At 42.8% G+C, this 13,587-nt stretch overlaps 1 protein-coding gene across 8 annotated transcripts in view; it reads left to right on the forward strand.

Annotated features, from left to right (window-relative positions):
* The first annotated feature begins 2,940 nt into the window (after positions 1 to 2,940).
* Positions 2,941 to 13,587, forward strand: part of GARNL3 (GTPase activating Rap/RanGAP domain like 3) — a 153,868-nt gene continuing 143,221 nt past the window's right edge. For 2 of the 8 annotated variants that reach the window (XM_039506416.1, XM_039506410.1), the window contains exon 1: positions 3,494 to 3,702. In XM_039506416.1, the coding sequence (XP_039362350.1) occupies positions 3,607 to 3,702 (96 nt within the window). In that variant the 5' untranslated portion in view covers positions 3,494 to 3,606. Of the gene's footprint in view, positions 2,958 to 3,149; positions 3,337 to 3,493; positions 3,703 to 13,587 lie in introns of those variants that run through there. The other 6 variants (XM_039506409.1, XM_039506414.1, XM_039506413.1 and 3 more) reach the window with 5 other exon arrangements.

A 13,587-nucleotide genomic window follows, 5' to 3' on the forward strand; every position in this document is an offset into this window, starting at 1 on the left:
GCTAGGATGACTGTTAACAATATTGTACACAGTGTTGTTGTAGACTTGCTGGTCCCAGAATATGAGAGCCGCCAAGGTGAGTGAGGTAATATCTTTTATTGCATACATTTTTGTTAGTGAGAGAGGCAAGCTTTCTAACATATACAGAGCTCTTACACAGAGTTCTTCTTCAGAGATCAGGTAAGCTCAAAAGCTTGTCTCTCTTACCAACAAAGTTGGTCCAATAAAAGATATTACCTCATCCACCTTGTCTCTGTTAACAATGATTATTTTAACAATGGTGTTGGATTCTGTGGTGTATTAGGTCCGTGTGTGTGTGTTGGGGTGTTTCTGAATGCTTACACAGTCAGCACCCTTAAACTCTTCCTAGAATATTAGTTATAGACAGTGCTGAATGCATACACAGTCAGCACCCTTGAACTTTTCCTAAAATATTAGGTATAGACAATGCTGTGCACCTAGATTTGCAATACATTCTTTGATTTGAGTACTGACCTTTGAGTCACAAGTATTGTGAGCTCTATAGTGATAATCTACAGGCAAGCAGAAGTTACTCTTCACAGATTTGCTACAGTTTTATTACTTGACAAGGCTAAAATCAGTTAATAGGGTTGATTTCTAAAAGTCAGTTATATTAGATGTGTCCATTCATCAGTCAAAGAAGTTGAACAAGGATTTTAAAATGTTCATTAATATAATAAGGGTGCTACTGGGTTCTTTGGACTTTATTTTGCCCTTTGGCACAGCTTTTAGCTTAATTTGTTTAGAGAATGCCATTTTTTCTTTTAGTCAAGAAACAGGTGGTGGGGATCCTTGCATCATACCAGAAATTTAGGGTATTTCATAGATAACCCACTGCTATCACAATATTCTACACTTCTGTGGCATTGGCAGATCATGCAGTTTGAAGGCACTGTTAGAAATGCTATTCTGCACAGTGCTGGAGACTCAGTGGAGTGTGTCAGTACACTTGATTCCTGTATGGTGAGGAAAATTATGACAGAAGGGTTATCAAAGGGGGATTGCTCCCACAATTATTACTATATTAAACTATTTTAAAATTTGGGACTTTGACCCTACACAGTACAAGTGCCAAATGATGCATGTTTAAGTATGTGGTGAAAAGTAATGAATAGGAGAGTGGCCAGGAACCATACAGGCTTACCTTCTGAGAGTTCTGCTTCCTGGCCACCAAGTTATTCCTGGTTAGAAGCCAAAATGATGCCAAGGAGGAGAACTTTGTGACCATATGCGCTTTTGGATGTTGAGTAGCACATTTACATTTCTATGCAGATGCTCCTATCCTGTGCTTATAAACATGACCCTTATACTCTGAGTTTCTGAGAATAAATATGTCAGTGGGAAAGGGGCTCAAGATTTTCTTCCTCTCATTGCATAGAGGCTGCCAACTAGACATTTTTCTAACTTTGCCTATCTGGAAATTTTGATTTATTAACGGAAATATTGTCCCCGCCCCAACTCCGCCCCCTCCCTGCCCCTATTGGACCTCTTCCCCAAATCTCTGCCCTGGCCCTGCCTCTTCCCCAGCACTGTGTTCTCCCTCTTCCTCCCTCCCTCCCAGTGATTGCTGTGCGAAACAGCTGTTTCGTGGCGCAAGTGCTGGGAGCTGGGGGGAAAAAGTGGGCATGCGGCACACTCGGGGGAGGAGGCGGAGGTGATCTGGGGTGGGGGGGCAGGACGGGGAGCTGCTGGTGGGTGCAGAGCAATTTTTCCCTGTGGGTGCTTCAGCCTCAGAGTACCCATGGAGTCAGTGCCTATGCTTGCACTAGTCTATGTGGTAAAACTGGAGTATCTGTGTATGGCTACTGCACCTGTAAGGAGTGGAACAGTGAGGCGCTGACTCTGTGCAGAGCACCCACCGTCAGACTCCCTATTAGCTCTCCCCACACCTCCTGTCTACCAGTAGACCCCACGGATCAGCATCTTCTGGCGGTTCCTGCTGCAAACAACTGTTTCTGAGCATGCAGGGAGGGGGGAAGGAACGGGGACGCGTCATGCTTCGGAAAGGGGTGGAACTGGGCAGGAAGAGGCGAGGCGGGTGTGGGGCCTTGGGGAAAGCGGTGGAGTGGGGGCAAGGCCTGGGGCCGAGCATCCCTTGACAGTTTTAAAAGTTGTCGCCTGTGTATGGCAGAGTTCAAAAGTATGATGACCAGAAGTCCCGATTTTATAGGGACAGTCCAGATTTTTTTTTTCTTAATGGGCTCCTATTACCCCCTTGTCCCTGTCCCAATTTTTCACACTTGCTGTCTGGTCACCAGGGCCGGCTCCAGACCCCAGCGCACCAAGCGCGCACTTGGGGCAGCATTTTGCCGGCAGGGCGGCTCCGGCGGACCTTCCGCAGTCATGCCTGCGGGAGGTCCACGGAGTCGTGGGACCAGCGGACCTCCCGCAGACATGACTGTGGAGGGTCCCCTGGTCCCGCGGCTCCGGTGGACCTCCCGCAGGCATGACTGCGGAAGCTCCACCGGAGCTGTGGGACCAGCAGACCCTCCTCAGGCACGTCTGCAAGAGGTCCCCCGGAGCCGCGGGACCGGTGACCAGCAGCGTGTCCCCTGTGGCGTGCCGCCGTGCTTGGGGCGGCCAGATTCCTAGAGCCGCCCTTGCTGGTTACCTTATTCAAAAGAGTTGTAGTTTGGAGTAAACTGGAATTTGTTGAAGACTGAACTGCAATGAAACGGGGCTCATGGTAGTTTGTAAACAAGTGACCCTCTGTGCTAAATGGTTTACCACGGCATCCACCAATCAGCTGCACAGGGAAGGGGATCCCATGCTATTTTCAGCCTCCCACCAGGGTAATTTCTGTGAGTTCCTCATTGTCACATACTATGTACTATATGAAAGGGGTGCAGGACACTGTTGTGGAGTGAAGCGGCCGGATGAATCTTGTTAGACTGCCAGAGCAGGGCGGGATTTGGAGGTGGTCCGTCAGGGACCTTGTAAGTCATGTTTGCACTCTCACCCTAGGAACCCAGGGCCACATCTGGAAGCGCCCCTCAGGCTGTTTCGGCCTCAGAACTACAGATCCCACTATGCACCGCTGGAGGGGGGGTGTCTGTGGGAACCGCGCGGGCGGAGCATGCTCGTGGGTGGTTTGGCGAGCAGTGATTGATGCGTTGGGGGGTGGAGGGAGATTCAGGGTCGGGTCCTACCGCCCGGGGAGCGGAATGTTCTCTGAGCTGAGCCGCTGTCGGTCACCACTCCCGGCGGGAGAACCAGTTCCTGACGGTGGAGCCGGAGGCATGAGCGGCGCGAAACTCCTATGGAGCTGTATAGCGCCCAGGACGCTTCCACTCGATTCCTCAGCATCGCCCATCGGTAAGTGAGCCGGTGCGCTCGGGGCGTGGCCACAACGCTGGGCTCCCCGCGGCAGGAGGGTGTGGGCGTTACTATACTGAAGGGGCTCGCGCTCTTCCCGCCTTGAGCAGAGGCGGGAGCTGTGGGCCCTCTTCTCTCTCTCCTTCCGGGGGACCGCTGGGAGGCTGTGGGGGTTGCTTGGGCCGGCGGGGGTGGGTTGGTGTGTGTGTGTAACAGAAGCTGTTGTTGCGTGGAACAAGTTTATGAAAGAGGGTTAAAAATCAAGGGGTCATGTTGGACTGCTGTAGTAAGGTGGAGTCCTGCTGCTGCACAGCAAGGGGGATTCTGAAATTTGGCCTGGTGGGATTGGAGCTGGTTACAGATGGGGTATGTATTAACTGGTCAGGGGCAAGTGTCTGTGTTTGAGAAGTGGGCAATGATTTGAAAATGAGAATGAATGAAACAGAAAAAAAATTGTAAAAATATTAAGCAGTCACCGTGGAAAGCTCTAGAATATGCCAGTGTGTTCCTACTGCAAAATTATATATTTTATAGTGCCTGTAACTATAGCTGTTTCCTCCGTTAAACACTTAGAAGATGTGTCTATACTCTGAAGGGCTTACAAATGTAGATTTAACATACACCTAGAAAGGGAAGGCCAGTGAAGGATGCAGGTTATAGAGCTATGATTACACAGATACAGTACTCTCTCTTTCTTCTCCCCCAAAAAGACAACCCCCCAACAACACAGTGTTCCTGTCTTAGATTTACAATCTTAGAGTTTTGCTATATCAGAAAAAGTTCACCAGTTTACATAATTTTTAAATTATCAAATTAAACTAAACTGATTGAAGTGAGGGTTAATCCAGGGTAAATGTATTTATGCAGGAATTTGCACCAGTTTGACTAGACTGTTTTGAAAGCAACTTAGTTAAAGTAGCACCACTTTTCTAACGTAGACTAGGCCTATGTCTAAGGAAGATGGAATGGGTCGGTGAATCAAATAAAGGGGGGAGGAATAAGGACAGTTAATAGTAATATGAGCATGTTCTTGTGCACACAGCTAGACTATGAAAATCCATGGGTATACAGGTTCGGTTTATTATTTGTTGGCACTTATTGGAGTTCCTCCTGATTCCCTCACTATGTTTGCTCTTTGGGGGGAAACCATTGTGGTGGTGGTAGTGGAAATACCACTTCTATAGAAAATCTAACAGAATTTTCCCCCTATTAGCTGGGACTTTGGTGGCTTTTTGCCTTTGTTTGCAGCATGGGGTGTGGTTTACCTGCCAAGATCTGGGCATATCTCTCCTAACTGATTCTCTGCGATTGTAGGGGCCTTGGGCATTCATGGTATCTTAGTGTCTCCCTGTTCTGTCCTACTGGCACACAATTTAGTCACCTGAGGATTGAAATGTTTTAGTCTGACTCTGACTAAAGTGTTTGGGCTTAATATAGTGGTATCCAGGTGAAAAATAATGGCATGTGGCATACAGGAGGTCAAACTAGATGTCTAATGGTCCCTTCTGGCCTTAAACTCAATGAAACTAGGAAGTGATGGGGTGCCTGTCCCTCACAGACACTAGAGAGATCCACATTCCCTTGCTTTGAAAGTGTGGATTTTGAAATGGCCTTTATGACCTAAACAACACATTAATTAAATATATATGATCAGAAACGTACTAGCCAGAGGCCAGCTGTATGAGCACCTTGAGGGGAGGATGGGACATTTCCAGAGGGAAGGTGGCTCCAGGGAATATGTCATTCCTGCCAGAGATGATTTATCCTTGGCACTCATAAAATGCCTTGTCATAAACTCATCATGACTTCAAAGTTCTACTTCTTGGACTTGTCAGTGCTAGAAGCAATCGCATCATGCCTCACTGAAAACCTAGAATTTCTCTTGTCCAGTGGTATAAGCTCTTGTTTACTAGTCATGATGGATTGTGAGGCATGTGACCTTACACTTTGTGTATGATTGTATATTGTCTGTGGTGTACTGTAGACAAGTATATATTTGGAAGGAAATTACATATTTGTGAAATAGAGAACTATTGTGATAGCTTTTTAAGATGGCAGCTGTTTTAAGCTGCTCAGAGGTTTGGAATGTTAGAGTAATCCTGAAGCAAGTGGATTTGTGAATAGAGTACAGATGAGATTGTGAAAGATGCTTGCTAAATGCAGTGTATCACATTGCTCTGCAGTTGATTGCATTGACACCATCTCACAAATATACAAATGTAATAAAATTTTCTTCATGAGGAGATATAATATATTTACTGACATATTTTATTGCTTCGATGATGTGACTACACTGTGAAAGCTTCCTTGTCATTCAGACTCTTTTTTAAATACCCTGAACTAAGGAAGACTTGTGGTTGAAAGATCATTTTTTGGATTTGGGGGCATTGTATGTAATGGAATACTTGTATTTCCAAGTATCCAATGGAATACTTGTATTTCTTTAGTTTGTCTTTTGGGGCCATTATGTGGTGGGTGTGTTAGAGCCTGCCTTACATGATTGTTCAGATTTTAGCTTTTTAAAAATTTTGTTATTTGGGATCCACTTGAAAATAAAGGAAAATAAAACTGATAAGAAGAAGAGACAAAAAAGTGTTAGTGAGGTTTGTGGCTCTGTTTTTTTCTTTAGTAGGGAAAGTTGTGTAACTATTCAATTTTTGTTTGGAAATATTTCTAAAATATATTGGACAATTGTTTTATTGTTCGACTATATTAGTTATTCCAGCCTTCATTATCAGTATATACTGAGTGGGGGGAAAAAAGCTTGCTGTATTACTGCAAAACCCAGTAAATGTGCTTTGGCACATGTGTATAGTCCACTCAAAATGTTCTGTATGTAATGAAGACTCAAGCGCTTTATGAGAAGTCATTCTTTTACTGCTTCTTGGGTGGTCTAAAAAAGAGTCAATAGCTTAATGTATATGCACCTTTTATTCTGTAAATTGCAGCCCCGGAAATGACAAATCACCAAACTCTTTTAACTTTTTAACCCAACGGTCCAGTTTAGATTTTGAACATATGGCTATTATGTGATATGCAGAGTGATCTATCGAGGCTATGTTTTATTAATTTTGAAAAGGCTGATTTGTTGACTCCTCTCTCATCAGAGACCTCCCTATAGCCTTTTAAAGTGTGCTTCCAGATTGAAAAATCACTATGCTTCATATAAAAATAAGCATCTTCTTTCTCACAGATCTGTTTTCTGAGTATATTCAGAGTCATATAGGTGCTTACCTTACTGACCGTTAACTGACAACTCTGTGTTAATGAAGTTATTTAAGGTTGCCCAGTGGCATCTCATGCCCTTCCAGAGCACTGAGTTCAGTAAAACTCAAACTCCATTATTCTTTAGCAATACAGAGCATATATCCCTATGGAATACTGTACTAGCTTTATATTGGTTTGTGCATCAACAGAATTTCTAACTAATTTACAACTGTGGAAACTTTACGTGAAGGGGGGCAGTGATGGATACCTTAACTGCACTGTAAGTACCCCTGTAAAACACCCTTTGGATAGGGATCAAATTGCGGGGGGAAGGTGTTGGTACTCTTCCAGATTCCACCCACAAAATTAGCTTTGTCTATGTGAATCACCAAAATGGGACACTACTCAGAGTAGACTGTGCAGATATAACTGTGCTTTCTGAACTCTGCTTGGTTCCTAGTTGTTGGGGCTTGAATGTGTCTATGAGCTCTGCTGAGCTCCTTGGGCTTGACCGTGGAAAATAAATATCTGGCAATATCTCCAAAACATTGTTCAGTTGGATGAAAATGAGATGTCACTCTCATTAAATTGTGCAGATTTGTGATTCTCTCTGTCCATAAGAAATAAAATATTAACAATGTTGGTGTTTAAATTAGCATCTTTAGGTATGGGAGTTGACCTCTCTGTGAGATGAATGGAGCAGTTCAGACCTCTGAGTTTTTATTCTTTGCGGATTTGCATAGATGTTTCTGCATCAGTTACACAGTTAAAATTTTTGAAGTTTTCTTTGCATCCATAATTGCTAGAGGATTAAATTTTTTGTTTGTTAATGCTTTTTAAATGAAAGATGAGATTCTAAAGAACAAGATAGCTGTTTCAGAGAAGTGCTAATATGCTTTATCTCTGTGTACCAGCTCAATCTGGATCAGGGTACTGCTTCTGTGAGAGATATAGAATGGGTACAGCATGTCTTACTGATCAGTCATCCAGTTTGTAGCACTGGCTGTTAGAAATAACACATTTTTTACTTGCAGACTGAGCAAATTTGTTTAGAAGTCATGGAGGAAAAATAAACGTGGTATCCCTCCAATGAAATATCAGCAAAACCATTTTCTGGCGATGAAGGAAGAGATAAATTATTACCCATTTATAAAAGTCCCTGTGTGGATGATTTGACGGAAAGGCTCTCCTCCCTTCACACTTACCGGAAGGTGGCTTGCTCCGTGATCAAGAGAGGAGTTCCTTTAGTTTCTGGGAGGGAATGAATGGAGAGATACTGTAACGTCTACTTACTATTTGGGATGTGTTTGCAGTGATCATTCAGGCTCAGAGAATATGACTCACCTTTAAGGGTGTCCTTCATATTTGCTTGTCTCTGTTACCTCTTTCCATCAGCTACATAAAATCATAGAAATGTAGGGCTGGAAGGGACCTCCAAGAAGTCATCTAGTCCAGGGGTTCCCAGTGCGGTGCCCGCGGGTGCTATGGCACCCGTGGGGGCATCTTAATGCGCCTGTGTCCTGGCCCCTGGGAGAGCACCTGCCAAAATGCCGCCGAATTTCAGCAGCATTTCGGCAGGGCCGCCTCTCGATGACGCCGCTTGCCGTCGACGAGTGATGTCATCGAGAGGCGTCGCCCTCGAATTTCGGCAGGGATGCCTCTCGATGATGCTGCTTGCCGTTGACAAGTGACGTCATCGAGAGGCGTCGCCGCCAAAATGCCGCCGAAATTCGGCAGCATTTCGGCGGGTGCTCCACCGCTGCAGTGGTCCTTCGTCTGGTGCTCACCAGACACAAAGGTTGGGGACCAGTGATCTAGTCCATCCACTTGCTAAAGTGCACATGGAAACTGAGGATTTGCAAGTTGAATCAAGTGTGGCTGCGGTTCCTCATAATCTTACACAAATTCTTTTGGGTAACAACTTTTTAAATAAAAACAACGAGGAGTCCTTGTGGCACCTTAGAAACTAACAAATTTATTTGGGCATAAGCTTTCGTGCTTATAATAAATTTGTTAGTCTCTAAGGTGCCACAAGGATTCCTCTTTGTTTTTGCTGATACAGACTAACCATGGCTACCACTCTGAGACTTTTTTAATGTGGCTCAGGCTGTCCTGAGGTCTGGCAGCAGCAAGAAGGAATCGTGTGCTGAAGCTCCAGAGGGGAAAAAGTAAAGTTACAGAAACTGCTGGGGAAATGGGAGAGTGTCTCTTTAATTCTTCTACAGAAGTGGAGCACTGGGTGGGTGTGGTTGAGGCCAACTCTTACCCAAGGCTACAGGCAGGCTTTTCTTCAGGGCGGGATGGGAATGTTTTGCCTGATGATAGGGAGACTGTCCAAGTTGCTGGCTTCCAGGAAGTTGCAGTTAAGCAAGGAACAGGACTCACACTAAAATGCATAGAAAAATGTGTCCTAGAGGAAAGCCCAGAGAAAAGTGATGGAGTCCTAAAGACTGCTGTGGTGGATGTGGATTCCATGGTCTCTGTGACTGGAGGCAAACCCAATTCAAAAGAGGGAGGAGGGTGCAATGCCTACCAGTATGGGGTCTGTTCTGTCTGTTAGTTGTGAGCCCACAGCTGAACAGGGGACAGATTCCACTCTAGGGACCACAGGGGTGTATGCCCTAGAGGGGGGCCCAGAGAAGGAAGTTAAGGAGGAATGTGGGGGAGTACAGGGATGTCTCCTGACTAATTACAGGGGAAGGCTTGCCCAGGAGAAATTTGCTAGATCTGCATCTGTAATCCCAGGCACCTCACCTGTGGGTCAAGTTTTAAGAGGGAACTGTGTAACTGTTCTCTTGGAGGGGAGGAACCACACAACTGACCTCCTGGGGACAGAGAGGGGTAACAAAGGGTTCCCCAATCCAGGCCCTACTTTTCACAAGTACAGCAGGAACAACATTTTGCAAAACTAACTCTGTCCCTTTAAGGCAGCAGGAGGGGTTTCTTCCAAGCATTTCAGTGTCAGTGGATATGCTAATAAACCTCCTGACAAAGGGGAGGAAGCAGCCATTTCCCTGGGCAGGAAAACCCCTCCAGGAAAGTTGGTGGTGATTGGACATCTAACATAGTGAATACCAGTGAAAATGAGGTAGGATTAGAAGAGGCTAAAATAGGGAAAGAACAAGTTAAAAATTATTTAGACAAATTAGATGTGTTCAAGTCACCAGGGCCTGATGAAATGCATCCTAGAATACTCAAGGAGCTGACTGAGGAGATATCTGAGCCATTAGCAGTTATCTTTTAAAAGACATGGGTATCTAATAATCACCCATCAGTCATGCCAACAATAATATATTTCAGGGCTGCAGGTGAACTATTCAAGGAGTACATGTTACCTGATGATGATTTAAAGAAAGTCACACCACTGAACTGGTGTCAGTCAGCAGCTAAACACTTGGAACCAGTGTTCTCTATGCAGCCCAAAACTGCATTGGGTGTTTTGCTGTCATATAATTTTGCACTTGCATGTAATTCGCTGAACACTATCACAGCTAGTTCCCAGTGAGCACTATTACTTTGTTGATTTCTTTCCCATAAAATATTTGTTTGGTATTATTCACACCCTGCATAGGGTTTTTAGTTTAACCACTTTGATGCTGTTGGAAAATGCATCTCTTGGCATCATTTGGATGTACCTGGTAGTGTTCAGCAGCACTGAAAATATAGGTTTGCTGACTGTTCCTGGTAAGTTGTTTAACAGTGTTCTAGTTTCAGAGAAAGCAGCAAAGATCCAGACTAACACGGCTACCCCTCTGATAGTTTCAGAGAGTTGATTCACAAGATGACTTTTTCCTCTATTGTTTCAGAGATTTTGAGATAAATAATCCTAGAAAGTGTTGAATTTTTATTTATCTCTGTACACTTTTTTGAGCAGGTGGAACATGACAGACAGTATATAGGCAAGTGTCAGTGGTAGAACTTGTTCTTCTAAGAGTATAACAGGTCAGTAATGCTCTTTGCAGCACTATATAACTTGTTTTAATGTTATCAACCTTTTGGACATAGGTCAACAGTTCTGATTGATGTCTCTAGCAGCACTTGAAAGACTCAATAAGTCTACTTTTTCTCTTTCCTTTTAAAGCAACATCTTAACTGTGTTTCTTCACTTGCTCAAAAATGGAACTCGCTTAGAATTTCAGAGCAGGACAACAACACAAATCCATCTTGACCACTGTTTACTTAAAATTCCACCCACAACACTGACAGTGGTAAATCCCATCCGACCAGAATTGCTTCTACATTGGTTTCCAAGGCAACTAGCACACCCAGCCACAGAAATTTATTGCAGAGAGCAAAAGTTGCGCAGAAAGAAAATGCCAGCATTTCCATAATTACTTACATTTCTAAAAAGGAAAAAACAAAACACAGAGAGCGCTCTTTGAGCCACTGAGATAAAACTCTCTATTCCAGATTCCAACTCAAACCAAACTTTTTGTTTATTTGGAAAGTTCAGGTTGGTGTTTTTTAGCTGTTTTTAGTGCTTTAGCAGTTTCTAGGTTTGGCCTCAATGTGCCAAAATACTATTTGAAATTTTGTTTGTCTCCTTGCAATGGTTGTAACCCAGATAAAACCATTGGGTTCTTGGTTTTGTAAGAATTTGTTCTTACAAGATTAGAATTTCCACATCATTTGATGGTCTACATGTGTTCAGGAGCTTTTAATTGTAGACAGAGGAGGACTAGGAAAGATTTGTTCTTTTGATTTTTTTTTTAAAGTTGACTTTTTGGGGTACTTTTGGTGCTTTCACGATAGTCTAAGAACTTAGATCTAACTAAAGGGTTTTGCCCTATGCATTTTTCTGGCTGAAAGCAATGTAAATTTGAGGTTAAGGGCTTCAGGGATGCTTCGTACTGCAAAATGTGCTGAAGTCCAAATCTGCACATTTTCTTCTGTTCAGACAATGAAAAGATGGGAAGAGAGTGGTTTAGTCATAAAGAGGCATTTTCAGCATGATGCACAGCTTGCAGAAATTCTTCCATCAAAACCCAATTAAAAGAAGTGTAAGAATGTAGGGAGAAAAAGATATGAGGAAACGTTCAGAGGCTGAGCAAGATGAGGCTCCTTTGAGTATAACTATATTAACTATTTATTTGGAGTTCAGAGGTCACAGTGAAAAGTACTTAGAAATACTAATAGATTGGGTCCACTTCAAGTGTGCAAGGTAATCTACTCAGAGTAAAATAACTTGTATTAAGCATTCTTTTCTAATGTGGAGCCAAATTCCAGCATGTTTATGCAATTTATTTTTCCAAATCTTATACAACCCTCTTTTTATCCCTCCACTAAAAAGAAAGAGAAAACCATTTGATGCAGACACCAAGGATGGACCTATGAAGTAAAAGTAGGACTGTCAAAAAATTAATCATAAGATAAAAAAAAAATCTCGATTAATCACAGTTTTAATTGCACTGTTAATAATAGAATACCATTTATTTAAATATTTTGGATGTTTTCTACATTTTCAAGTATATTGATTTAAATTACAAAGAATATAAAATATACAGTGCTCACTTTATATTATTTTTTATTACAAATATTTGCACTGTAAAAAGGTTGAAACAATAGTAAAGAATAAAATTGTCAGACACACAGAAAAACATAAATTGTTGGGCAAAAGTCAACATCCTTTCTGTAAAGGGAAATAGTGTCTTACTAATCAATTAGAGTTCTTTGAAGGGGTCAACAAACATATGGACAAGGGGGATCCAGTGGACATAGTGTACTTAGATTTCCAGAAAGCCTTTGACAAGATCCCTCACCAAAGGCTGTTACGTAAATTAAGCTGTCATGGGATAAAAGGGAAGGTCCTTTCATGGATTGAGAACTGGTTAAAAGACAGGGAACAACGGGTAGGAATAAATGGTAAATTCTCAGAATGGAGAGGGGTAACTAGTGGTATTCCCCAAGGATCAGTCCTAGGACCAATCCTATTCAACTTATTCATAAATGTTCTGGAGAAAGGGGTAAAAAGTGAGGTGGCAAAGTTTGCAGATGATACTAAACTGCTCAAGATAAGACCAAAGCAGACTGTGAAGAACTTTTAAAAAGCTCTCACAAAACTAAGTGATTGGGCAAATGAAATGTAATGTGGATAAATGTAAAGTAATGCACGTTTGAAAAAAATAACCCCAACTATAAGTACAATACGATGGGGGCTAATTTAGCTACAGCTAATCAGGAAAGAGATCTTGAAGTCATCGTGAATAGTTCTCTGAAGACGTCCACGAAGTGTGCAGAGGCAGTCAAAAAAGCAAACAGGATGTTAGGAATCATTAAAAAGGAGATAGAGAATAAGACGGAGAATATCTTATTGCCCTTATGTAAATCGATGGTACACCCAAATCTTGAATACTGTGGACAGATGTGGTCTCCTCATCTCAAAAAAGATACACTGGCACTAGAAAAGGTTCAGAGAAGGGTGACTAAAATGATTAGGGGTTTGGAACGGGTCCCGTATGAGGAGAGATTAAAGAGGCTAGGACTTTTCAGCTTGGAAAAGAGGAGACTAATGGGGGGATATGATAGAGGTATATAAAATCATGATGTCAAGTATCAGAGGGGTAGCTGTGTTAGTCTGGATCTGTAAAAGCAGCAAAGAGTCCTGTGGCACCTTATAGACTAACAGACGTATTGGAGCATGAGCTTTTATGCATCCGACGAAGTGGTTATTCACCCACGAAAGCTCATGCTCCAATACGTCTGTTAGTCTATAAGGTGCCACAAGACTCTTTGCTGCTTTTATAAAATCGTGAGTGATGTGGAGAAAGTAGATAAGGAAAAGTTATTTACTTATTCCCATAATACAAGAAGTAGGGGCCACCAAATGAAATTAATGGGCAGCAGGTTTAAAACAAATAAAAGGAAGTTCTTCTTCACACAGCGCACAGTCAACTTGTGGAACTCCTTGCCTGAGTAAGATATGAAAGCTAGGACTATAACAGGGGTTAAAGAGAACTAGATAAATTCATGGAGGTTAAGTCCATTAATGGCTATTAGCCAGGATGGGTAAGGAATGGTGTTGATTGCCTCTGTTTGTCAGAGGGT

The sequence above is a fragment of the Mauremys reevesii genome, linkage group 19 (assembly GCF_016161935.1).
Source record: "Mauremys reevesii isolate NIE-2019 linkage group 19, ASM1616193v1, whole genome shotgun sequence".
Taxonomy (NCBI): domain Eukaryota; kingdom Metazoa; phylum Chordata; order Testudines; family Geoemydidae; genus Mauremys; species Mauremys reevesii.